The sequence below is a fragment of the Euleptes europaea genome, chromosome 2 (assembly GCF_029931775.1).
Source record: "Euleptes europaea isolate rEulEur1 chromosome 2, rEulEur1.hap1, whole genome shotgun sequence".
In the NCBI taxonomy this organism is placed as follows: Eukaryota; Metazoa; Chordata; class Lepidosauria; order Squamata; family Sphaerodactylidae; genus Euleptes; species Euleptes europaea.
In genome coordinates, this window is record NC_079313.1 from 7,381,206 (window position 1) to 7,408,775 (window position 27,570).

The 27,570-nt window shown below is 48.4% G+C and overlaps 1 protein-coding gene across 1 annotated transcript in view; it reads right to left on the reverse strand.

Moving 5' to 3' along the window:
* Positions 1 to 25,815, reverse strand: part of UNC13A (unc-13 homolog A) — a 117,791-nt gene extending 91,976 nt beyond the window's left edge. The window contains exons 1-11 of the mRNA XM_056867696.1: positions 25,803 to 25,815; positions 22,948 to 22,977; positions 21,057 to 21,156; positions 19,846 to 19,963; positions 19,133 to 19,256; positions 17,131 to 17,204; positions 14,392 to 14,446; positions 12,763 to 12,798; positions 6,647 to 6,848; positions 5,506 to 5,631; positions 107 to 910 (exon numbers count right to left, since the gene is read on the reverse strand). Coding sequence (XP_056723674.1) covers positions 107 to 910; positions 5,506 to 5,631; positions 6,647 to 6,848; positions 12,763 to 12,798; positions 14,392 to 14,446; positions 17,131 to 17,204; positions 19,133 to 19,256; positions 19,846 to 19,963; positions 21,057 to 21,156; positions 22,948 to 22,977; positions 25,803 to 25,815 — 1,682 coding nt within the window. The remainder of the gene's footprint in view (positions 1 to 106; positions 911 to 5,505; positions 5,632 to 6,646; positions 6,849 to 12,762; positions 12,799 to 14,391; positions 14,447 to 17,130; positions 17,205 to 19,132; positions 19,257 to 19,845; positions 19,964 to 21,056; positions 21,157 to 22,947; positions 22,978 to 25,802) is intronic.
* Positions 25,816 to 27,570: the final 1,755 nt, after the last annotated feature.

Below are 27,570 nucleotides of genomic sequence, written 5' to 3' on the forward strand. Positions count from 1 at the left end.
TTGTGCAACTCAGAGTATAGCGGTGCTGGGAAAGTGCTCGGGTGGCGCTAGATGTAGCCCCCCAGGTGTACGGCATCGAGCACCAAGACAAATAGGCATTTCTTACCTCTCCTCTGTTTTGGGGGTTTCTTCCTGTGGCTCTTTTTCCTTGGCCAACATCTCCTCCATGGGGAGCTCCACCTGGGGAATGGGGAGAGCTTCTTCCACCTTCTCCCCTTTCGGTTCCTGCTGCTGCTGCAAGGGCTGCGGCTTCTGCTGCATCTGCTGCGGCGGCAGCAGTTGCGGCGGCAGTTGTGCTTTTTGCTGCAACGGCAGCGGCTGCTTCAGTTGCACCTGCGCCGGCGGCAGCTGCTTCTGTTGCACCTGGATCGGCGGCTGAGCCTGTGGCGGCTTCTGCTGCTGCACCTGCGGCGGCTTCTGTGGCTGCTGCTGCTGCTGCTTGAGTTGCACCTGTTGTGGCGGCAGAACTTGGGGAGCCTTCTGTGGCTGCTGCGGCTGCTGCTTGAGTTGCGCCTGCTGTGGGGGTGGTGGCTGAACTTGTTGCGGCTTCTGCGCCGGCGCCTGTTGCAGCTTCTGCGCCGGCGCCGGCACCTGTGGCGTCTTCTGCTGGGGCGGAGAGACTTGCGGAGTCTCCTGTAGCGGGGCTTGGGGTATCTTGTCCTCGGGGTAATACTCCTCGTTGTCGCTGTACTCGTCGCTGAATTTGTCCTCCTCCAGGGAGAGGTCCTCATCTTCGTCCCAGTCTTTGTGGTAACTCACCGAGCTGTGGCAGGAGTGATAGGAGTCCCCGTCCCGCTCGTCTAACTCCGAGCCCTGTAGACTGATGTCTTCGGGGTCAAAGTCGTCACTGAGCTGGGAACTCCCCTGGCTCAGCTCGGCCGACGAGGCATACCGGCTGCTCCCCGTGGGGCTGCAGTGGTGGGGTAGGGATTTGGCGGGGGGCAAAGAAAACAAGAAAAAGAGGAAAAGGGAAAGACATACGCAGAGGCTTATAAAGGAGCCTAAGCACACAAGGCCCACCTCTAAGCCGGCTTTCCTTGATTTCCCAAAATGGCTTCCTGGAGCACTGTGGCTGACATACCCTTAGGGTTGCCAGGTCCCTCTTTGCCACCTGTGGGAGATTTTTGGGGCGGAGCCTGAGGAGGGAGGGGTTTGGGGAGGGAAGGGACTTCAATGCCATAGAATCCAATTGCCAAAGGCGCCATTTCCTTCAGGGGGACTGATCTCTATCGGCTGGAGATCAGTTGTAAAACAGGAGATCTCCAGCTAGTACCTGGAGGCTGGCAACCCTACATACCTTCAATCTTTGAAAATAGGGTTCCCCCCCCCCCAATGCTATGCTTCCCTAGTTTGGGAACTTGTGGGACTGAGACATCATGGGGGCACATTCCGACCACATCTCAACAAATGGAAAATGTTTCTCATACTGGTTTCAACTGCCATGGCTTTTCCCAAAGGCTACCAGGAACCTATGCGTTGAGGGGAAAGAGTTGTGGTTTCTTGATGAAAGTTCATCAGAATCCTTGAGTCCCAAGAGTGAAATAGCTTTGAAACTGGTTCTGATCTGCAGGTGCAGACATTCCCCTGGCTCTGGTGAGGTGTGTGAGGAAAGGGGAGAAATCTCCACAGCACTGGCTTAATTACACCAAGGAGTAGAGTGACCCAGATAGCAAAAAAACCCGGCTTACAATCACCTTCCCTCCCCCCAACAGACACCCTGTGAAGTAGGTGGGGCTGAGAGAGCTCTAAGAGAGCTGTGAGTAGCCCAAGGTCACCCAGCTGGCTTCATGTGTAGGAGTGGGGAAACCAACCCAGTCCTCCAGATCAGAGTCCACGGCTCCAAACCACCGCTCTTAACCACGCGGGCTCTCTGACCAGTGACTGAACATGTACAGCGGGGGTCTGTAGTCTATGGCTCCGTATGTGGTTCACTATGGAGCCAAATATGGCCCTTTTAAAACAAAATCTTTAAGTTGAGGTACATCAGATGGGTAGGTGGGGTGAAGGGAATAATCAGCCTGAAGGGAATGGCAGTCAAAGATCTTGATAGGACTGGAGGGTTTTCTTAAAGATGCCTTACGGAGAGGGAAATGATAGAGGTGAACAGGTGCCAGGAATCCGAGCGCAAACCATACACAGCTTTATGCTGGTGCAGTAAAACAACTGTGCCTGGCGCTTCTGAGCATATTTAGGATTTATTGTGAGATTTCATGTACACCCCTTTCCAACGAAAGAAGCGCAACAAGCAAAGTTTAGGCTGCAGAAACTTGATGGGTGAGCAGTATAGGCTTGCCAGCTCTGGGTTAGGAAATACCTGGAGATTTTGGGGGTGGAGCCGGAGGAGGGTGGATCTTGGGGAGGGGAGGGACTTTAGTGGGGCATAATGCCATAGAGTCCACCTTCCAAAGCGGCTATTTTCTTCAGGTGATCTCTGTCGCCTGGAGATCAGTTCTAATCCCAGGAGATCTCCAGCCCGGAGGTCGGCAAACTACCTGGAGGTCGGCAAACTTAGTTTTCAATCATCGTGTCAAATATTAGTAACATTTGGTTGTCAGTTTGCAATTCGGCAGTCCGGTTTTCTTTTACCGCTTCTCTGGCTCTGAATCTTCATATACGTTGGCTCTTTAATGATAAAAGGTTTGATGGTCCCTGATGTGGAGTCTGGCCCTGTACTCAAGTCGTTCACTTTGGAGGACTTTCTCCTGCCCCAACCTCTTCCCCCCTCCCCTTTGCCCCTTCCCACAGCTGGCCCCACAGATGCGGGCAAGCCACCAGCACACCACAAGACAGTAGCCAAGAAGACAGAAACACGGAGCCACAAACAGTAGCCCTGTCCTGGGTATGCACCTGCTCCCCTCACGGTAACTTCATCATTACGTCAGACGGGACAATATTTATGCCCTGTCCAGAAGCCATGCCCTTATATAATTCAGCAAGATTGCATTCTACACATGTACAGAGGTGCTGTCTTCTTCTATAATGGCCCCTCCTGAAGCCCCCCCCCCCAACACCAATTTCTAGGAATGGAAACTTTTGTTCAAGACCTCAGTAAACCTTCTAAAGAAATGCATGACTGCTCCTCTTTTGTAACCTTCTTAGGTTGAACCCCCAGCTTTGGAGAAAATAACTTATGGGATGTGAGTTCAGGGCTCGGATCTATACCGGGTCTATATGTGCATCAGAATGATACGGTAGAGCCCTGAGCTGGTTGGGTGGACTGTACCACCTCAGGCATCAAGTTGTTGGACATCTTTTCTAAACGCCTCTCCCACCGTAAAAAACAAAAACACAAAAACGATAACCCCCTGCAAGTAGAATACTAGCATCTCAGCCCCCTCCTTGCTGTATTTGGTCTCGGTTTTCAGGGAAGTCATTTTTCCAACTGGGGAGAATGCAAACAATGAGATCACTCACTGCTGCCTGAAATGGCACAGTCCATACAATCATGAGCCGGCTTTACCACCTCATTGTATTGTGTGGAAAATGGCTTCTCAAACATCTCTTCCAAACTTCTTCAGTCCACTGCAGTTATTTCCCCCCCCTGAGTTTTTCTTTTTCCACTTTTGGGGATTTCTTGCTACCTTTGGGTACCCCAAATTCTTAAACCAAGGGGCAAACAGATCACAGAAGGAAAGGAAACAGAGATTGGGGAATCGGACACAGGAAGGGTCGAGGTATTCAATGTGGTGGGAAAGGAGTCAGTCCTGGGAGATACACTACAGCAGATTCACCAGACGGTCTCTGAGCAAGTGCAGAAGGCTATGGGAAGCACATGCAGACATGATACGGGACAGTCCTGGGTTAGACCGAAACCACACCTCCAGCGTTGGCAAAGGGGGGGGAGGGGGGGAGGCGATGGGTCCTCACGGGAGCGCCCGTGCATTCAGCCCCGAGCTTAGAAACAGAGGAGGGGGGCTCTGGGGAATGCTCGGCCTGCTGGGAGCTTCTGAGTCTGCTCAGTATCTTGCCTGTCACACCAGGAAATTCACATTGAGCTACACTGGCGAAACGTTAATAGGAATATCGGGGAGAATTTTCAGGGGATGAGCAAAGCAAGCGATTTTTCTTGAGGTCGTACAGCCACCAGTTGGATCAGGGGCAGTGAGCATAGTGGAGTGGGTGGGTAGCGCTGGAGGGAATCTCATGGAATCCCTCAAAATCTGGTGAAGCCTGAAATGCAGTAGTAGAAGAAGGACAGTTGGTTTTTATATGCTGACTTCCACTACCACTTAAGGAAGAATCAAACTGGCTTACCATCACCTTCCCTTCCCCTCCCCACAACAGAAACCTTCTGAGGTAGGTGGGGCTGAGAGAGCTCCAAGAGAGCTGTGACTAGCCCAAGGTCACCCAGCTGGCTTCATGTGTAGGAGTGGGGAAACCAACCCGGTTCACCAGATTAGCTTCTGCCACTCATGTGGAGGAGTGGGGAATCAAACCCGGTTCTCCAGATCAGGGTCCACCATTCCAAACCACCGCTCTTAACCACTACACCACGCTGGCTGACGAAGCTACACCATGCAGAAGAAGAAGAAGAGTTGGTTTTTATATGCCAATTTTCTCGACCTTTTAAGGAGAATCAAACCAATTTACAATCTCCCTCCCTTCTTCTCCCCACAACAGACACCTTGTGAGGTTGGTGGGGCTGAGAGTTCGAAGAGAACTGTGACTAGCTCAAGGTCACCCAGCTGGCTTCATGTGGAATAGTGGGGACAACAACCTGGTTCACCAGATTAGAGACCTCTATAATAGCAGGAGATCTCCAGCTAGTACCTGGAAGTTGGCAACCCTATATTTAGGTTCGGCCTAAGTTTGGGATCCCATCTTTGACAATATGAAACAATTGCAGTCCACTGCATTTATGTGTGAACATTCTCCTTTAATTTAGCATTCCGATGGCGCCTTGTCCGTAGAATTTATTTCTGTCCAAGAGCAGTGCTTAATTAGCTGTTAAAAAGCTAAGGGTCAAAGTGCTTACGAAAAACACCGTGTTCTCCAGAGATCCTTCAGAAAAGTTGCGGATGGTGGTGAACAAAAAGTGCTCTGCAACATGCAACATGAGGAGGGGCCATGGCTCAATGGCAGAGCATCTGCTTGGCATGCAGAAGGTCCCAGGTTCAATCCCCGGCATCTCCAGTTAAAGGGACTAGGCAGGTAGGTGATGTGAAAGACCTCTGCTTGAGACCCTGGAGAGCCGCTGAGTAGACAATACTGACTTTGATGGACCAAGGGTCTGATTCAGTATAAAGCAGCTTCATGTGTTCATGCGCCTTTAAAAAAAAACTTACAAATTTAGCACTGAGAAACAGTTTGGAGGGGATCTAAACCCTGGCAAAATCTTCGTTCGAATTCAGCATTATTTGAGAGTAAAAAATGTTGTTTTGGGAGGGAGGAGATGGGTGCCCCAGCTGGATGGGCGATAATGGCCTAACCCAGGTTGCAAACCAGAAATTACCACAGTACTCCGCAAAGAAGAGGCACACGGCGAAAGAGAAGATAAAGACCCACCTATCAGATAGGTCTAGGGAGTGCCTGCTCTCGAGGGAGGGCTGGCGGCTGGTATGCCTGCTTGACTCGGAAGCGGACTCAGCATCACTGCGCCCGTTCGCGGCAGAATCTACGCTACCATAGCGTCTGCCGGAGGGGGGAAGAGGAAGAGGGTCAGCATACAAGAGGCATAACGCAAGCCAAACAGACAAAACAGGCCCTGTGGCATCCAGAGATTGCTCAGGATGGCGGCTAGGGTGTGAAGCAGGGGACCGTTTTGCCCTCAAGGGCAGAGGATACAACACATGGCTTAGACCTAAGCGAGATGTTCAGAAAAGTCTTGTGATGAAGTAATTCCCCCCCCCCCCGAATCATGTGCTTGGAAAAGTCACGTGATGGATTTGATCCCCGAGCCACACGTTCAGAAAAGTCACGTGATGGAGTCGAGTCACTCCCCCCAGAATCACAAGTTCAGAAAAGGCACATGATGGGGTCACGACCTGAGCCACATGTTCGGAAAAATCATGCGATAGTTCCGGCTGCAGGTGGGGAGGAGGCAGGCCTGTGTGTCTGAACACATGGGGCAATCTCCCCATGCAAACAGAGAGACGGAGAGGCAGACAGATATTTTTACCCCATCTGTCGAAAAAGTAAAAAATAGCTTATATGACCTCCAATAATCAGTTTTTAAACATCCGCTTATGAGTGAGTTTTTTTAGCCACTAACACAGCTAGATTCGAGTCCAGTAGCTCCTAAGACACCAACAAGATTTTCAGGATATAAGCTTTCGCGAATCAAAGATCCCTTTGTCAGAGCTTTGACTCTCCAAAGCTTATACCCTGAAAATCGTGTTGGTCTCTAAGGTCCTACTGGCCTCGAATCTAGCTGTTCTACCGCAGATCGACAAAGCTACCCTCTGAGATTACCCACTAATACTTAAGTATGGAGTTTCAAGTTTTGGAGGCAGTGTATCTTCAGTTACTAGGGATGGAAGGGGAAACTCTACCCTCGCGATCTTCCCAGGGTCATTGGGTGAACCGCTGGTGGAGACAATCTCTGAACGCTCCCATAGCGTGCCCTCGTATGCCCACCCCGCCCACATTCTCTCTGCTAAAATAAGGAAAAGCATAATTTTCTCCGGCCCTTTCCATGACAGTTTACCTGATTGGCCGATGGTCCGAGTAGTCCGTCTCATAGTTCTCTGGGTAGGAGTCGTGGGGTGCTCGCTGCTGGTGGCGCATGGGGTACTGGTGGACTGATGCGTTGGGCTGAGAGGTGGTGTAGTATGGGGGCGGGATGCTGTTGCTGGTCTCGCTGCGGTAGTCACTGTCCCGGTCGTCCACCGTGCTGTCGGGGTCGTCATCTGAAGAAAGGGGTCCAGTAATGCAGCAAGTGAGATGCGGAGCTAGTAAAATGCTTTCCGTTATAACCAACAGGGACACAGGGGGAAGGCTTGCGGACAGCAAGGATTTCTCAAGAGCAGAGATGATGGGAAGATACGGCCATTTTCACCCCCTTTTAAATCCCTCATGTGACAAACGGGAGCTTTGACTCTCAAAATCTTATATCCCAGAAATCTTGTTGGCTTTTAAGGTGATACTGGAATCAAATCTCATTTTTTAATTCCTTATGTTGTCATTTAAGGTTACTTGATATTTGTAATTGATGCAAAATAATGACGAAAAATGCACAGATACTAATCTGGGAGGGAGAGGTCGGTATAAGGAAAGAGAAACAGCTGCGAAAAAAACGTGTTCCCTTGTGTTTGTTTTCACAAGGGAGATCTGAAATTGAAACTGGGATATTAGAATCAAATCAGATAGTTTTTGAAATTCCACCTCGTTCCTGCTTGCCTGTCTCTGCATACCAGCTTAAGGGGTTTCCTCTCAAGAAAAACCAAGCTGCTCAGTTTTTCAGGTAAAGGTGTTGTTCCAAATGATGGACTTTATGAAGCTCCACACAAATAATAATAATTCAATCAAATCCATGGATTTTGGATCAAGAGTCAGCCTCTCTTGGGTTGTGAGCCCCCTACAGGGCTGTCATTTTTGGCTGCCTTCTTTGGAAGGACTTGCTGCTAACATGTCTGGGTGTCACAGCATGAAGGGGGCATATAATCTGAAAACCGGCATCGCACAACACCATGACATCATTTTTGGTTGCATACCCAGATGTGACATTGTCACTGTGTCAGCGACACTCTAGGAATGCCCCAACTCTCTATGACTTTTACCACAGAGAATGGGAGAATTGCCGGAGGGTCACATGATGCTATGACATCACTTCTGGGTATGCAACTGGAAATGTTGTTATGGCATCACCATTACCCCCCCACATTTTTGCTCCCCTGCTCCATGGAGCAGTAGCAAGAGCCTGAAGTCTTGGGGCAGGAGGTTGCCTGCTAGGTCCCCCAAGTCCTGCCTCCAATCATCCTGAGAGGAGCAGCAGGATGGCAAAGCGAGTTCACGCAACAAGTCCTTTTTGCCTAGGCTTATACAAAGACTCTGGCTCCTCTTCTTTCTGTCATCTGACTGTGATATCAAGTGGTTTTCTGTTAAGTGCTCAGTGGGTGCCATGCGGCAACTAGGGTTGCCCCCTGGCAACTGGTGGGGAATGGGTGGGGGTGGGGACTTACCATCTGCGGAGGGAAGCTGGTGCTGAAGCGCCAATATCACTTCCGGAAGTGACATTATCACGCCAGCGACCTTGAGGGAGACAGTCTGGTATTTGGGCAAGAACTCTACTGGAGAAGCGGTTTTTACCATAGAGTTTTGCCCAATTACCAGCGCATCTCCTCCTGTTGGCTGCCACAAGAATTCTGTCATGTCTACTTTGGCCCTTAGACAGCAAAACAGGAAATGAAGACCTCAAGGATATTATCAGGGAAGGGGGTTAAATTTGCTACTTGTTTCTGTGGCCCTCTGAGAACCAAGCCCCTGTTTGCATAATTTCTGCTTCTTGGGACTCCAAGAGTGTGAGAGAACATTGGGAACTGGATTTTACACATGGAAACTTTCAGCCGCAGTCTACAGGATCTAGATCCTATAAGCGGGGCGGGTAAAGCGTTCTGATGGTTTCAAGAAAGAAAAGGCCCAGTTAGGGAACAGAAGATGTAAATTTGGGGTTTATGGAGAACAAGGGTACTGAAGGGAGAACAAAAAGAAATATGGAAAAAAGAGAGGCGAGAGAGGAGAGCGAGGAGAATGAAGAACGTTTGAAGGAAGATAAAAATGCGATCCAATGCGAGGCGAAAGAGGGAGTCAACACCAAGCACAGAAAATAGAGGCGACATCATCATAACGACGTGCAGCATGGATAGGCAGAAAACTGTTTACTCATGTCAGTTTTTTTTGGGGGGCAATGCTCACTTTTTGTGGCTATCGATGGAATGGAGTGAGGAGAGAAAGGGAAGGCAAGGGGTGTACATGAGGGAACACAGGTCGGAGACTGGAAAAGCCCCCCAGCAAGCGAACCTATCCCCTGCTTCAATCTCAGCCCCGAAGACCTAGTCTACTGTGCATAGGGTTCCCAACTGCCCGGTAGCGGCGAGCAATTGCCTGCCAACTCACCGGGCTGCCCGTTGCCCCTCAGCTGGCCGAAAGGCCGAAGTAGGCCAGCTGAGGGGAGGCGGCGATCAGCACGATTCTGACCCTTCCGGGTTTATCCCGGAAGTGCCGGCGAAGCTCTTCCCCAAAAAACTCTATGGTTTCCCTAGAGTTTTTGGAGGGAATCACTAGAGCGTCCATGCATGATGCTGGAACTTCCTGGGTAAACCCAGAAGTGATGGAATCGCACCAGGGATCAATACTTAGGGAGTTCCATAGCAACCCTAACCATGCGGCAAAGTGAGGCAGTAACGAGGTGGCGGAAGACGGAGGTGGTAGCGCGGACCGGACCACTTTGGATTTTAGAGGAGGGTTTATATTTTTTGTAAGTTCCCTCCAAATTAATAATTCCCCAGAAGTGGGACTGCAGCACAGAATGCAAAGGCCAAGCTCAAAGCTTTCTCTCGGATGTGCTAATTCCCCCCCCCCCAGTTAGAGAATCTTTACATGGAAGAGCGTTAAGAATACCACCCCTTTGCCTTGCAGTTTGACGTGATTCATTCTGCCCCCTCAGAACAATATCACCTCATTTTGCTTCGTGTGTAGGACAAACCCACCAACTCCGAGTTCAAGGCAGAACCTAATACTTGCATACGACTATACTTTTCTCCCCTTCTTCCCCCGTCCCCGCTACTTAATTATTTTTAAAACTTGAATCAATCCTCTGCATGTGTACTCAGAAGTAAGTCCTACTGAGTTCGGCGGAACCTACTTCTAAGCAGGTTTGCATAGCATGGCAGTAGGGTTGGCAAGCATTTGGTTGGGGCAGGAGCTTCCCTGAGTTCCCACTTGAAGTGGTGGTAGTGGTGGTGGGAATTAAAAATTCAAATAAAAAAAATCTTAAAAATTAATAAGAACTCATTGGCATCGCCCACACAATGACATCACTTCCATGGAATATCTGGAAGCGACGGTGGTAGCTCTAGGAATTGCTGGAAACTCTATGGTTTTACCACGGAGTTTCTGTTGGTTCCTAGAGCTATTGCATCACTTCTGGGCATTCCCCAGAAGTGACGTCATTGTGCAGCGACACCCCACGCATGCCATGTTCCCCAACACACACCAGTAACCAGCCCTGGCAACCTCAGATGGCAGCTTAAAGATTTTTCAGCCCATCCATGCTTTGAACAAAAGATTATGATTGCACAAATTAAGGTGGAGCCAAATTAATTCTTTCCCCCCCTTTTTTTACTGAACACTGTTGGCGGTTTTGAAAAATGCCCCCTTCCCTCAGCACTCCCTGAGGAACACCCTTCATCTGATTACTCCAAACATGAGAGCTGGCAGCTGAATATGTGAACTGATCCATTGGGAAAGCATTGCATATGGGAATTTTACAAAAAATTCTACCTGTGGCATTATATCTATGAAGGCCCAGACGTTCATTCCAGGGCCCCCATGAGAGAGAACACATGAAAGGTAGGCTGAACAAACGTTCCCCGATTAGTTCCTTTTTATTTTTGTCTCAGGTTCTCCATTTTTCGCTGTCGGTTACAAGGGATGTCGGTATCACATAATGCACGTCGTACGGTTTTGAGTTGCAATTTGCAGGGCGTTTCGGTGTCATTTATCAGTATTGGGTTTGGGGCTCTTTTACTGATACACAAATAACACTGAAAGGGGCATTCCGTTTTGTTTCTGGGAACATTTTGGAGTGAACAGAATGGCATGAAAAGAAAGAATCCAGGATTTGATTTGCACACGGAGAAGCAACAGTGAATTGAAGCAGCAAGTGTGTGGAATTTGAAACCATCCTTAGTGAAATAGCTCTGAAAAGCTCTCATGCTGACAACAGAATTCCACCCTGAGCATCTGCCACTTATATGAGTACACCCTGGGGTATTCTTCACGGAGATTTGCTGCTGTTTCGACGCTGATTTGCGTCGGAGTCAAATTTTGGTTATTCACTGCAGATCCGTGTTTTCCCCCACTGAGCAAAATAAGCCGGGTTAAAAGAGAGGCAACCCAAACCACTTTTGAGACGATCTTTCCTGTGGACACGTGTTTTGTTGTTCGGATGCCCATGAAAAAATGTTTGCTTCACTCCCCGGGACGTCTCCTTTCTCCTCCCCCAAGAACGGTGATTGGCTGGGGGAGTTTCGCGCTCAGACAAGAATACCGCCCATTTGGCTGCCTGCCTGCCTAGAATCCTGGCACTTCTCTCCCTCCGTCCCCGCAAGTCTTCCCCGCCCCTTGCCCAGGATGGGCCTTGGAGCTGGGCCCACACCTCCAAGCCCAGGGGGACGTCAGACGGACAGCTCCAGGGGGAGACCGAAGGGGCCACGCCATGTACTCCTCGCACGCTGGGGGTGGTGGCAGCTCAGTCTAGGGCAGCTGGACCCGTGGGAGGGGGATGTTCAAGGGAAGGGGCTGTTGGCCCCTCTGCCCCAGAGGGGAGGGGGATTTTTGAGAAATCGGATGGGAAAAATGTGCATCTTGAGAGCAGAAAACCCAAGGCAAAACTCCCTCCCATCACTCTTCTGAAGAGGGGCGGCCAGCCTGCTCTTATCTCCCTCCTCTCTCTCGATGCCCTGTGGCTGGATCATGGCCGGCGCGCAATCCAGGGGCCTTCTTTCCTCTCCCCCCCCCCAGCCATGCACACTGGCTGGATCGGGGCTGGCGCGCAAGCTAGGAGCCCTCCTGTCTCTCACGATGCAATGTGGCCTTATCATGGCCGGCGTGCAATCCAGGGGCCTTCTTTCCTCTCCCCCCCCCCTCCATGCACACTGGCTGGATCGGGGCTGGTGCGCAAGCTAGGAGCCCTCCTGTCTCTCATGATGCAATGTGGCCGGATCATGGCCGGCGTGCAATCCAGGGGCCTTCTTTCCTCTCCCCCCCCTCCAAGCACACTGGCTGGATCGGGGCTGGTGCGCAAGCTAGGAGCCCTCCTGTCTCTCACGATGCAATGTGGCCGGATCATGGCCGGCTAGCAAGCCAGGGGCCTTCTTTCCTCTCCCCCCCCCCACGCCATTCCCACTTTCAGCTGAACACTTCTCTGGGCACATGGATTCCCTGCCCCCCCAATCCTGTCTATCATTAAAAGGCTATGGGTTCCACACCTATAGAAAATAGAGGGAAGCTTTGAGGAAAGCACTGCCTCCCCCCCCCAATTTGGAATCTGACTGTTCCCAAAGCAGAACAGAGCGAGGGTGGAAGAAAAATGGAGGAGACCAGAGGGACTGGTGCTTATTTTTTGCGCTGGGGCTGGTGAACCGCACGAGGTAATCTGCTGGGCGGAGTTGGGGCGGAGCTGGGGGCAGGCATAAACAATGAGCCTGTTGGAAGGGGAGGCCTCCTGCAAAAGGGACAGACCAAACCGTTGTCAAATACAGCATGCTTTGTTCCCATGAAAAACCAAAACTACATCGAGATTGACAGGGATAAATCGCGGCCATGAAAAAAACATTTAAATCGTGGTTTTTTTTAGTCCATGGCAAAACAGAAGCAAAATCTACCGTGAAAAATGCCCCCATGAGTAGTCAGAGAGCTGCCATCTATCAAGAAGGGCAAGCCGGAGTAATGCCCCCTTCTTGGTCATGCCCTGACATTTTCTATCCCCTGAGTCACCCATGTCTTTACTGAGCCGCCTAACAAAAGCCTGCTAGAATCAGATCTCTCCTCAGGAGGAGAAGGAAAGGTCTCTGGGGAGGAGGGGGAGGTTTAGATACTTACTTTGCTGATCTCCCCAGCCAAAATAATTCCAGTTGCCTATAAAGAAAGCCAAAAGACATGTCCCTTTAAGAGACAAGCCAACGCTAAACATAGCCAATACTTTCAGTTCTAAGAGGGAAGAGGAGATGCAGGGGGTAGGGGAGGGACTCTACAGCCAGATGCTCCCCAGGCACTCAAGTAAGGCTTGAAGGCAACAGCCTTTCCCTCCAATGATTGTCCCCAAGCAGATGATCGGCAGAGGTAGACTGCCTTTAAACATGGAGGTTTCATTTATCTGTCAATCAACCCATCCTCCATGAACTTGTCTTTCTCTCTTTTTCTTTTGGTCTTTTATAGCCATCTCTGCTCTTCTCCCCCGCCCCCCCCCCACATAAATTTTTATATCCATCTCTGCTCTTGTGAAGTGTTTTCAACTATATTCCTTGTGATTCATGGTTACGGGTAACTAGTTTTCGATCCCTTTAAAAGGGAATTAGACAACTTCATGGAACCGGAGAGGAATACCAAGGGCTATTGGCCAAGACAAACAAAAGGAGCCTCCCTGTTAAGTAGCAGTCTACCTCTGAGCTCAAGAAAGTTCGGATGCAGAAGGATGGCCGGGACCATCATGCTTTGATCACGAGCTGGTTGGAAACCGGGATGCCTGAGCAGAGAAAATTTGGCCATTTTTTATTTTTAAAAATAAAATTAATAATTAACTGATAATAGAAGATTAATATATTTATTACAGGTTAAAATCAATAACATATATAACATATATGAGGCCCTGCAATAGCCTGCCAAACCAACATGTTCATGTAAACATACAACACAAATAGACTTTGTAACTGCTCTAGATTGTGAGACATCTTTATGACTATGATATGTTGACAATTTTATTTATGGCTGTAATATAGCATCTCCTCATTTAAGAGGGAAACAAACACGGGGGTTAGTTGCCCATTTGTATGGAAACCTAAAACAGATGAGGAAGTTTTGCAGAACACAACACACCTACAGTCATAAAGATTTTTAGAAAGTCACGTATATTTTTAATCTGGTACTTGTGATTGCTTTGACTACTGAAGAAGGCCATTTGGCCGAAATGCTTTTCTGTGATTTTATGTCTATTTGTGTTATATGTTCACATGAACGTGTTGGTTTGGCAGGCAATTGCAGGGCCTTATATATGTTATTGATTTTCGCCTGTAATAAACATATACATTGTATAAACTTGGTCTTAGATGTTGATTTTTTCCCCCTTTCCCTTCTGATAGGGCCATGGTTGGGTCACTCCACTGGCCGCTCCTCCCTCAACACCCTCTGATATTCCCCTTCACTTTTCTAGTACATCAGGATGCTTCTCAGCCAAGGTGGAGTTAGCCGCCAATCCGTTACTGTACAACAGCTCAATAGAAGGTGGGGGAAACATGGCGGGAAGGAGACAAAGGGAGGGGTGGGAAGACACAGAGGGAAGGGTTGAGAAGAAACGGTGGAAGCAATGATTCCTTCTCTGGCCACCTGCTGTCGCAATTCTCCTAATGAGCTATGAGAGTCACCAACACCCCAATATAGTGGCAACGGTGGGGTATTTAAAAATGAGCCTGTGCTTGGGGAGGGGGGAACTCCATGGGTATGAGATTCACTTACAGCACTGTGAGCCAGGCACTGGAAGGGGTTTCTCTTGCTCTTCCCGGAACGAATACTGTTGGGGAGGGGAGGAGGGAGAGGAAACGACAAGCAAAATGGTCAACTGTATAGTGGAAAATAGCTCAACATATATACCCCCCACCACACACACACACTGTGAAGATAAAAGAGGAGGTTTTGTTTGGGGTGTAATTTCTTTGCTTCGAAGCCTAATCCCTGATGACGTGAGCATCAGGGATATCAGGTGGAGGAAGGCAAAGATGTGTACTCAGCCACTTCACCAAACCGAGCAGATATTAGAATGTTGAAAGGACGAGAAAAAAAATCCATGTTTTTTTAAGGATACCCCTCCCCCCCCCGGTTAAGTGCTAATAATAGCACAGGAAGCCCAGTTTCAATTAGCAAAACCAAGGGAAGGCTGAAGGGTTAAATCAGGGGTGTCAAACTCATTCGTTACAAAGGCTGGATATGACATAATGTCACTCAGTTGGGCTGGGCCATGCCTCGCCAACCCAGCCCAGATTGGGAGCGGAGAGGGGGGCAGACTCACCACAACAGACTTGCCAGCCCAGATTTGGACAGGAGGGACTTCCTCAGCTGGCTTGCGAGCCGGATAAGCACTTCCAAGGGGCTGGATCCAGCCCGTGGGCCATATGTTTGACACCTGGGTTAAATCCTCCCTCCCCTTCCCATCAAAGGGGACATCAAAGATTGCAGCAACTATTGGACCATCGCATTAATTTCTCATGCAAGTAAAGGGATGCTCAAAATCTTACAGCAAAGGCTGTTACCATATATGGAACGAGAAATGCCTGATGTTCAAGCTGGTTTCAGAAAAGGGAGAGGCACTAGAGATCATATTGCAAATATACGCTGGTTAGTGGAGCATACGAGAGAATTTCAGAAGAAAATCAGCTTGTGTTTCATAGATTACAGCAAAGCTTTTGACTGTGTGGATCATGAAAAGATATGGCTGGTTTTAAAGGAAATGGGTGTGCCACTACATCTGATCATTTTAATGCGCAACCTGTACTTTAGACAAGAGGCCACAGTTAGAACAGAATATGGAGAAACGGAATGGTTTCCAATTGGCAAAGGTGTCAGACAAGGATGTATTTTATCTCCCTATCTCTTCAATCTATATGCAGAACATATAATTAGGAAAGCTGGATTAGATTCAGATGAAGGTGGAGTAAAAATTGGAGGGAGGAACATTAATAATTTGAGATATGCTGATGACACTACATTATTGGCAGAAAATAGTGAAGATTTGAAACGACTACTGCTGAAAGTTAAAAGAGAAAGTGCCAAAGCAGGACTACAGCTGAACATCAAGAAAACAAAAGTAATGACTACAGGAGAATTACACAACTTTAAGGTTGACAATGAGACTAGATTAATTCATGCCATCGTATTCCCTATTACTATGTATGGGTGTAAAAGCTGGACAGTGAAGAAAGCTGATAGGAAGAACATAGATTCCTTTGAAATGTGGTGTTGGAGGAGAGGGTTACGGATTCCGTGGACTGCCAAAAAAACAAATCAGTGGGTTATAGATCAAATCAAGCCTGAACTGACCCTAGAAGCTAAAATGACTAAACTGCGGCTATCGTATTTTGGTCACGTCATGAGACGACAAGAGTCACTGGAAAAGACAGTCATGCTAGGAAAAGTTGAGGGCAGCAGGAAAAGAGGAAGACCCAATAAGAGATGGATTGACTCAATAAAGGAAGCCCCGGCCCTCAATTTGCAAGATCTGAGCAAGGCTGTCAAAGATAGGAAGTTTTGGAGGACATTGATTCATAGGGTCGCCATGAATCGGAAGTGACTTAACGGCACTTAACACACACACACCCCTTCCCATGTGGATCTGAACAGAAATGTGTGGGCATGCAATTTGTCTCCTACAGATCGAGATCCAAGATCTATATTCCATCTGGGGCACTGCCTGGACAAACCGCATTCTTGACAATCCTTCCCTGTGGTATTTCACTTTGCCACTCTATCTCTAGCATATGACTAGCACAAATGAGTGGAACAAGGAGCGTGAATCTCCAGCAGTCTGTCAAACATAAAGTGTCTTTTGCACCATCCATTTTCGGTTTTTAGGCACAAACAGGTGGAATCTTTAAAGCTGAAATGAACTGAAAATGATTTTGGGGGAGTGGGTATCTATATCTCTCTCCTGGACGACATTCACAGTCATTGGGCGGCAGACTAAAAAAAAATTATTTCTCAGAACTGATGAGCCTGTAGATACAATCCACAATCCAAAATATTCTCACAAGAAAGTCTGCAAGACATTGTTAGCCCTCAAAAAATGCTTATTAATTCATCTCCCCAGAAGTTGCTTGAAGTTACGTTGGGAAGGACTGGTAAATTTTTCACACTTCCCTAGGAGGCTATTTTAAATGATGAGTTTATTATTTATTAGCCCTTGAAATAGACAGGGTTGCCCTGTTTTCTTGATTCCGCCTCTTCCCTTTTCTACAAGTTAGAACAGCTTTGTGTTTGTGTGGGAAAAGGGAGAAATTGATCAAACGGAAAAGAAGAATCCACTCTGATTTACAAACCTTTCCTCTCCTGCTAAATTTATTTAAAGACCTTTTTGCTTCTCTGCATCCCCACTCTGTCTCTCTGCTTCTACATATAAAATATTCCACCTCCCAACTTAAACCCAAGAGAAAGGCTGAATTAGGTGTCATTTTGGAATAAGATAGCCCCATCCCTCTCACTCACATCATCCTGGTCTCGCATGGCGTTGAGTTGTTCCAGTTTCTTGGCCCAATAGCGGGCTTCTTCCTCGGGGATATCTGTGCGGGAAGAGAGAGAGAGAGACGGAACTAGTTCAGGCAATTGGTGGCATCCAAGGGCAACCTGTTCTGTAGCATTTCAGGCTATGCGGGGTGGGGTGGGGACTTGTATACAAACAAGGATGAGCTGATATGGCCTTTTTGTCATCTCTGGTCTTTTTGTTATCTTTGGCCTTTTATGCAGGGACGTTTCCTCGCGGTCACCTCCCCGACGGCTTCGGGACTTCCTTTTGATCATGCAGGCGTTCCGCGACTGTGAGAGGTCACCTCGCCCCCCCCCCACGTTTTGCCCACATTTTCCAGATGCTGTTTTAGCCAGAATCTTGACAATGCAGGGGAAATGTGGGGAGGGGAGAGCAAGGTGACCTCTGATGGTCACGAAACGCATAAATAACCAAAAGGAAGACCCGAAGCACTTGGGGAGTTGACTGCAGGGAAATGTCCTTGCATAAAAGGCCACTGTTTCAGCCTGCTCCATTTTTTATTGCCGTGGATTCTTCTATGCCATTTTTATAACATAATTTTTAAACATATGTGCCTATCTGCCGCCTGAGAATTCGCTTCATGGATCTGATCAAGAGAGGTGAACTCCCATAAAAGCTTCTGTTCCAATAAATCTGGTAGTTTGTGAGACTCTTTGGGGGCATTTCAGCATGGTTGAAGGGTCCAATTGCGCTTAACACAAAGACAGGACAGGTTGCCCGTTCCCCCTAAGTGGAGGCATGGCCAGAACAGGTAAGCATGCAGAGATGTGGCAGGAACTTCCTCTGATTTTAGGCTCACAGGAACGGTTTGGGATTCCTTTCTCTACTAAATATAAAGGGACGGTTACAGAGACAGACTTCAGGTGAATGTTTCTTAATCTCCTGTTATCATCCCTCCCCCCTCCCAGCTCTATTTTTACACAATTGGCAGAAAAATAATGTTGGGGAAACTGGTATGAGGAAAGATGGGGTGAAAACAAAAGCCTCGCTGGTTTGTTTCTTGAAAGGGAGAAAGAAAGAAAAAAGAATCACAAATTATTGAATGGAACTAACCAGCTCTCAAAACTGCTTTTCAAACAGGGCGGGGTTGTGGCTCAATGGAGCAGCCTCCATCTGGCATGTGGAAGGTCCCAGATTCAATCCATAGCATTTCCAGTTAAAAAAGGACTAGGCAGTAGGTGATTTGCAAAACTTCCACCTGAGAGACCCTGGAGAGCCGCTGCCAGTCTGAGTAGACAATACGGACCTTGATGGTTTGGATTCAGTGGTTCGGTGGACTCCGATCTGGAGAACCGGGTTTGATTCCCCTCTCCTCCACATGAGCGGCAGAGGCTAATCTGGTCAACTGGATTTGTTTCCCCACTCCTACACATGAAGCCAGCTGGGTGTCCTTTGGCTAGCCACCCTCTCTCAGCCCCACCTACCTGACAGGACATCTGTTGTGGGGAGGGGAAGGGAAGGAGATTGTAAGCTGGTTTGATTCTTCCTTCAGTGGTAGAGAAAGTCGACATATAAAAACCAACTCTTCTTCTTCTTCAGCATAACTCAACTTCATGTGACCCATGTCGTGGTGGTGAAGGTGGAAAGTGCTAGCCAGGTTATGGCAATCCCATGGGGGTTTCATGGCAAGAGACGAACAGAGGTGGTTTGCCAGTGCCTTCCTCTGCATAGCAACCCTGGTATTCCTTGGTGGTCTCCCATCCAAATACTAACCAGGGCCGACCCTGCTTAGCTTCTGAGAGCTGAAGAGATCGGACTAGCCTAGGCCATCCAGGTCAGGGTTGGTGGCCGTGGGCAGGTCAGACTTTCTCAGCTCCAACCCTTCCCATCGGCAACCATAACACTGGCTTATGTAGAGGGTTGTGGTCAGGATTACAAACTGGGGAACGCATGTGAAACGGTTTGACCAGATTCCGTACAAGTTAAACGTTGGTGGGACTGTACCAAGTGGCAGTTCGAAGCGGGTATCCAAGAGGATGCGATGGAAGGTGGGGTCCTTGGTCCCGGAGATCTCATTGTCGGTCATGATGACATGAGAGTCAAGGGTGATCCACTCCCCAGGGCCTTCCTAAAAAGTGGGGGGGGGGCAGAGGCAGGAAAAGAGAGAAGAAAGGGGATTTACATTACATTCAAAGTGTGCATACCAGTATCAACCAAACAGACAGTCCAACCCTACTAATCTGTTATCTTTCATTCTGGTGGCCTTTTGCTTTGTCGCCCAAAGACAACCTCTGGGATAGAGTTGGTGATTCCTAGAGAGGGCCGACGCCCTTTTGGGTTTTCTCCAGAAATGACATCAGTCACCTCTAGGAATCTCTGCAAACTCTATGGTTTCACCATAGAGTTTCTGGCAATTCCTAGAGAGGCATGATGTCACGTCCAGGGTTTTCCAGTGGCCTATGGGATCTCCCATCCTCAATGAGCGCATGGCAACCCTATCTTGCCCCCAGTACTTTACCCTTTGCTGCTAGGGAAACTGCTGTATGCACTTGATCCGGTTTTATGACATCCTTTTTGAGACGGGGTGAACAAAACTATATATAGGATATGTTCTACATGTAGATGAGGCTATAGCCTACGTTGACTGAGTTATCCCCTCTCTCGCACACAGACAAAAGGTCCAGGATTGAGGGATGCAACTGGAGGTCTATACACACCTCATTGGATTGCCGAATTGTGCGTAGAGGGATCCAAACCGTGCCCACCATGGTGTCCCAGATGAGACCTTTGTTCCACACCTCCACCGTCAACCCTAGGTCCAGGCGATTGATCTCGCTAGAAGAGAAGCATGAATATTAGCCTGTGCCGGAGATTCCAGGCCTACAACTGCAGGGTGTTAAGACAGGAAGACGCCTCAATGCGTCCACCTCTCCCTCCATCTCATTCCTCCCATCCCCGACCATCGCCACATTTCCGGACTTTTAAACAGAATTGTCTTGACAAAAAACCAACAGCCCCCCCTTGCAGGCTGCTAAAGAAACAACATGACACAAAATCACCCCCCCCAAAATCACAAAATCACAAAAGGTTGGAAGAGACCACAAGGGCCATCTAGTCCAACCCCCTGCCATGCAGGATCCCACAATCAAAGCGCTCCCGACAGATGGCCATCCAACCTCTGCTTAAAGACCTCCAAAGACGGGGACTCCACACCCCACGAGGCAGCGCATTCCACCTTCGAACCGCCCTCACTGTCAGAAAATTCTTCCTAACGTTTAGGTGGAATCGCTTTTCTCTTAGTTTAAATCCATTACTCCGTGTTCTAGTCTCTGAAGCAACCGAGAACAAGCTAGTTCCCTCTTTAACATGACATCCCTTCAAATATTTAAGCATGGCTATCATGTCACCTCTTAACCTTCTCTTCTCCAGACTAAACAAACCCAACTCCTTAAGTCTCTCCTCATAGGGCATTGATTCCAGACCATTCACCATTCTGGTCGCCCTCCTCTGGACATGCTCCAACTTGTCAACATCCTTCTTAAATTGTGGAGCCCAAAACTGGACACAGTATTCCATGTGAGGTCTGACCAATGCAGAATACAGCGGAAGTAATACTTCCCTTGATCTAGACACAATACTCCTGTTGATGCAGCCTAGAATTGCATTGGGCTTCTTAGCCGCCATATAACACTTCACCATACTCTGGTGTTGTTCAATGAACACTAACGCACTTCCTTTCCTTTCACCCTTAGAAGCTCCTTGATTCCAGTACGTACTTCCAATATGTTAGTAGGCTTAGAATCACCACATTGCTCTTGACTTACATTTTTATTTGCATGTACTACATATGTTTCAGGTCTACTTGTAGGCCCCTTGCCCAGTTTCTGCCCATTTCCAGCCCTCCTTCCTACAACTATAAATTGCTTACAACATGAAATCTTGCTCCCAGCATGGAAGGTTTCCTCGCACTGCAATCGTGGTACTCTTCACATTCTGCACTTTGAGGGTCACGTACGTGTTGAATTTTTCTGCCAGGGAAAGAGCGATACAGAACAGTAAACGCGGGAGAGCCAGCAGAGTGAAGCAGTTAGTGTTAGACTAGGAGCCAGCAGCAGTGGGTTCAAGTGGTGCTGTATTAGTTAAGAGCGGTGGTTTGGAGTGGCGGACTCTGATCTGGAGAACTGGGTTTGATTCCCCACTCCTCCACATGAGCTGCGGAGGCTAATCTGGTGAACTCGATGGGTTTCCCCACTCCTACACATGAAGCCCCGTGGCGCAGAGTGGTAAAGCTGCAGTACTGCAGTCCAAGCTCTGCTCATGACCTGAGTTCGATCCAGAAGGTAGTCGGTTTCATGTAGCCAGCTCCAGGTTGACTCGGCCTTCCATCCTTCTGAGGTCAGTAAAATGAGTACCCAGCTTGCTGGGGGTAAAGGGAAGATGACTGGGGAAGGCACTGGCAAACCACCCCATAAACAAAGTCTGCCTAGGAAACGTCGGGATGTGACGTCACCCCATGGGTCAGGAATGACCCGGTGCTTGCACAGGGGACCTTTACCTTTTTTTACACATAAAGCCAGCTGGGTGACCTTGGGCTAGTCACAGCTCTCTCAGCCCCACCTATCTCACAGGATGTCTGTTGGGGGGAGGGGAAGGCAAGGAGATTGTAAGCCAGTTTGACTCTTCCTTAAGTGGTAGAGAAAGTCGACGTAAAAAAACCAACTCTTCTTCTTCTTCTTCTCCTCCCCTCACAGCCACAATGGTCAACAGGTGACCTTAGATAGATCACCCTCTCTTGCAGCCTAACCTACCTCACAGGGTTGTTGTGATGATAAAATGGGAATGATTTGAAACTAAGAGCCAAGCTAGATGTGCTTGTTTTTAAAAAGTTGGGTGAAAAAGTGAAAATTCAGCGCAAGGAGCCAGAAAGCGGCAAGAAACGAAAGATTTATGCATTTTGTCTGAAGAAGAAGAGCTGGTTTTTATACTTAACCTTTTTAAAAGGAGTCTCAAAGTGGCTTACGATCACCTTCCTTCCTCTCCCCACAACAGATACCCTGTGAGGTAGGGGGGCTGAGAGAGTTCGGAGAGAACTGTGCCTAGCCCAAGGTCACCCAGCAGGCTTCATGTGGAGGAGTGGGGAATCGAACCCGGTTTGCCAGATTAGAGTCCGCTACTCCTGTGGAGGAGTGGGGAATCAAACTTGGTTCTCCACATTAGAATCCACTGCTCTTAACCACTAAACCACGCTGGCTCTCTGCACAACAAGGAAGCAAAAACAAAACAAAGATTTATGAAGATCTGTCGCATCCCTATTCTTAACCTCCTTCAGTTGCTCCTCCGTTGTTCCTCCTGCTGCCCAGGGAACTAAGGCCTGGAAACAAAGCACCAAGTGCGAAAGTTTCCAATGGCAACAGATGTCATTAACTATCGCCAAGTTGGAGGTTATAGGACTTCCTATAGGAAGTCCTGTGCCAAATAGGACTTCCGGAAACTTCCTAAGAGCAAGAGCCGTGTGACCATGGAATCCCTGGCTTAGGGTTGCCAACTCCAAATTGGGAAATACCTGGAGATTTTGGGGGGTGGAGCCTGAGGAGGGCAGGGTTTGAGGAGGGGAGGGACCTCCGCATGGCATAATGCCATCGAATTCACCCTCCAAAGCAGCCATTTTCTCCCAGGGAGGTGGACTCTGTAGGCTGGAGATCAATTGTAATAACGGGAGATCTCCAGGCCCCACCTGGAAGCTGGCAACCCTAGACACTGACATATTGACAACCCTCCTTGTCTCAATAGGTCACATGAAATAGCAAAAAGGGACTCACCTTGAGGGCCATCAAACTTGGCTTTTTTGACTGCAGAGAGAAACAGAAAAGGAATGGTTACTTCTCAAAGCAAGAGGGAAGCTTCTAGAATAACTGAGGTAGGGTGATTAAGACAAATCACTCATTCACCTAAAGACAGGTCTCTACTTGTCCATCCACTCACCTGTCTTCTGTTTGTCCACTCATTGTGGACACTCAGGAGCACAATGTATGAAGGAGCAACCTCAAGAGCCTTCAGATAGTGACCATTTGGAGAGGAGGACCCAACCCTAGAAGCTGAGGAAGAACCCTCTGAAGACATCCTTGAAGAATCACACTCCCATAGAGTCCACACCCAGCTTTCCAGATGGAGATTCTGAACTGATCTGTTCAGTGCCCACAACTGTCCTCTCTCCTGGTGGTCCTCATTGGAGACCACCAGTTTGTAGAGCATCTGCTTGTCATGCAGAAGGTCCCAGGTTCAATCCCCTGGCGTCTCCAGTTAAAGGGACTAGGCAAGTAGGTGATGTGAAAGACCTCAGCCTGAGACCCTGGAGAGCCATGGAGAGGGGCTGTGGCTCAGTGGTAGAGCATCTGCTTGGCATGCAGAAGGTCCCAGGTTCAGTCCCCAGCATCTCCAGTTAAAGGGACTAGGCAAGTAGGTGATGTGGAAGACCTCTGCCTGAGACCCTGGAGAGCCGCTGCTGGTCTGAGTAGACAATACTGACTTTGATGGACCGAGGGTCTGATTCAGTATAAGGCAGCTTCATATGTTCACATGTTCAAGCAGGGATGTACGTCTATTTTCGTACACTGTTGTTATTAGTCTTTTCATTTTGCCTGGTGCTGTTGCTTGGCATTCCTGTTTTATTTGTTGTCCTGACACCGTTTTTATGCCACCAATGCAAAAAAAAAAAAAAAAAAAATGGCGTCAGTTTCATGAGACAATTCGACACAAAGCAAGGAAATTAAACTCAGGGCTTCGATTTATGCGAGGGGAAACCCAGAACTGGATTTTCTGAGTCGGAAAAAAACCCAGATCTTGAAACATTTCTATATCATTATTTAGTTGTATCTCTCATCTGCCGCTGAAGAACTTAAACTTGGCGTTTCTGTAGAGCTTCCTTCACATCTACTGGGTTGGATCCGGCCAGTCCGCTGCCCTGGAGCCAGGAGCCAACCTCTGAGAAAAGAGCTTCCTCCACCCACAGAAGTCTATTTGCTATGGCAGAATGTGCCAGCTTAGCAGACTGGTGGCATCTGACCCGTTATTTTGTCATCTGTACAGCAACCTGACAAGGTAGGAGAACATCTTCACCGAGACAGTGAGAGATAAAGGTCCTTTATGCATAGGGTTGCCAGCCTCCAGGTAGTCACATAAACCAATCAGCCCTGAGGCTCTACAACTCACACCACCTACAATATAACCAAGGAGAAGCAACAGAATATGTACAAATTACAACACACAATATAGAAATGTGCAAAGTGATCTATTATAACATGTAACACATAAGGCAAAGTGATTCAAAGTGTGGAAGCAGATACAATATGCACAAAAGTGATATTGTTTTACCATAATGTCTGGTGATTCCTAGAGAGGATTGATGTCATTATTGGGTTTCTTCCGGAAGTGATGTCACGAGGTCGCCCACAGCAGCCCCCTCATGTCCCTGCCCCCTCCTCTCCCTTTGGGAACTACAAGTATCACAAGCAACAAAGATAGGGTTGCCAACATCCATAGGGTTGGAGATCTCCTGCTATTACAACCGATCTCCAGCCGATAGAGATCAGTTCTCCTGGAGAAAATGGCCGCTTTGGCAATTGGACTCAATGGAATTGAAGTCCCTCCCCTCTGTAAACCCTGCCCTCCTCAGGCTATGCCCCCAAAACCTCCCGCTGGTGGCGAAGAGGGACCTGGCAACCCTATTTATGCATGGGAGTTTTACCTGAGGTTCATTGCTCACTGGACCCACGCTTTCCTGTTGGGAATCTCTGCACCAGCAGTCTCCAAGCTCAAATCAAGTCCCTGCCCCTTGAAATGCTGCTTTGTAAATTGGCTTCCTTTGTAGAGCTTACTGTGAGAGAAAATTCCCACTCCCCAAGCCCAATTGCCACATAAAAAAGGATTTGAAGAACAACAACAAAAAGGAGCAATCTGAAAGGGGCGGAGAAATCCAAGCCTCGATTTTCAAAAGCTTTTCTTCTGCTCAGAAAGAGCTCTGAGGAAGCAGGAAGTGCTTCAGTCCCCTCCTCTGGACATGCTGCTTTGTAACTGGCTGTGAGACAAACCATACTTGCGTGTCCTGGATTTTGCCTTCTGCATGGGAATTTCACCCGGGCTTTGCTCAGGGAATATGAAAGAGTCGGGTTAACAGAGGAAAGGGAAGACCCGGACATTGCGAGGGCTGGGCACGAGGTCACCTCTAATGGATAGAAAACTCATGCATAACTCCAAGGAACAACCAATTCAGACCGGGGGCGAATGTGAGTGAAAGTACCCATGCATAAATGACCTAGGTTACCTAAATCCACCTTATTTGTAAAAGAAGCAAGATTTGAACCAAAGTAGACAAAGGGGTTTTTAATGAGCTGAGTCTGGATTCCCTGGACCCAGCTCAGGTTCTCTGCAGTCATACAGCAGCTGCGGGAAATGCCTGTTAAAAAATAAAGAAGGGCTTCTATCTCCCCCCCACCCCCCCAGCCATTTCCCCATGCCAAAAGCACGCTGGGGGGATTGATTTCCCCATTTTTGTTCGTTCCATATGGAGTGTTCTGTGCATGTGGTCCTGCAAAATGGGGAAATAACAGACAAACAAAACAAACCCCGGTGCTGTTTTGGGGAACCCAGACTTAATTTTTAAAAACCGGCATGTTACGTCTAGCCACCATGCGGATTAAGGGATTCACTCTACAATGGGGGTCATCTTCAAATAAGATAATTTCTGCATAGCTAATGTTAGGAGCCCCGTGGCGCAGAGTGGTGAGCTGCGGTACTGCAGTCAAAAGCTCTGCTCGTGACCTGAGTTCAATCCCGACGGAAGTCGGTTTCAGGTAGCCGGCTCAAGGTTGGCTCAGCCTTCCATCCTTCCGAGGTCAGTCAAATGAATACCCAGCTTGTTGGGGGTAAAGGGAAGACGACTGGGGAAGGCACTGGCAACCCCCCCCCCCTTAAACAAAGTCTGCCTAGTAAATGTCGGAATGTGGCATCACCCCATGGGTCAGGAATGACCCGGTGCTTGCACAGGGGACTACCTTTACATTTAATGAAATGCACATCTTCCACCCCCTAAGATAAAGTCTTGCACTATTAGGCCTTTTATGCAGGGACGTTTCCCTGTGGCCACCCCCGCCGACTGCTTCAGGGCTTCCTTGTGATTATGCATGCCTTCTCTGACTGTCAGAGGTCACCTTGTTCTACCCGTGCATTTTGCCCATTTTTACCAGATGCTGTTTTAGCCAGAATCTGGAAACTGAGGGCAAAACATGTGGGGAGAGCGAGGCAACCTCTGACAGGCGGAAAAGGCATGCATAATCAAAAGGAACCCCAAAGCAGTCGTAGAGGGTGACTGCGGGAAAACGTTCCTGCATAAAAGGCATTTTGGAGTTTTCTTTAGCCCTAAGCATTTAATGTGAGGCAACTCTTCCTGGTGTCTGAAGAATGCAAGAAGCTTCTGAGTGGTTTGATTTAAACTCACCTGAAGTGTGGAACTCCCTGCACCAGGATGTGGTGATGGCTGCCAACTTGGAAGGCTTTAAGAGGGGAGTGGATGTGTTCACAGAGGAGAAGGCTATCCATGACTATTAGTCAAAATGAATACTAGTCATGATGCATCTCTATTCTATCCAGGATCAGAGGAGCAGGCCTATTATATTAGGTGCTGTGGAACACAGGCAGGAGAATGCTGCTGATGTCCTCTTGTTTGTGGGCTTCCTGGAGGCACCTGGTTGGCCACTGTGTGAACAGACTGCTGGACTTAATGGGCCTGGGTCTGATCCAGCATGGCCTTTCTTATGTTCTTATGACCCTGATGGTCCCTTCCAACTTGATGATTCTATGAGTCTAGTGCCATGCATGCTACAGGATGGAGTACAGGGCTATCCATGGCTACTAGTCAAAATGGATGCTAGTCATGATGCATGCCTATTTTCTCCAGTATCAAAGGAGCATGCCCATTATATTAGGTGCTTTGGAAGATAGGCAGGACAATGCTGCTGCAGTCGTGTTTGTGAGCTTCCTAGAGGCACCTGGTTGGCCCCTGTGGAAACAGACTGCTGTACGTGATGGACCTTGGTCTGATCCAGCAGAGCTTTTCTTTTGTTGTTATGTTCTTCCGACCTCGAACACCATGCTTGCGTCTAATTTGCACTTTCAGAGAAAGCTGGCAGCAACTCACAGCCAAATGTAACAGTGGCTTCCATCACTGGCTCGGGAGAACCCAATCCCCTCCTCCCCGCGTGATTTGCATGTCCTATTTCCAGCTGGCCGGGAGAGTGGATTAAATCCATTTCTCTGGCTCCCGGAAAACCATTGACCTACTTCTGAGCCGTCGGCATGACATCGCTTTTCTCTCTGCCGCAAACCCTCTGGGGGCGGACTGATCCACATTTGCCTGAAGCCGGCTGAACTCATACACTCTTGAATGG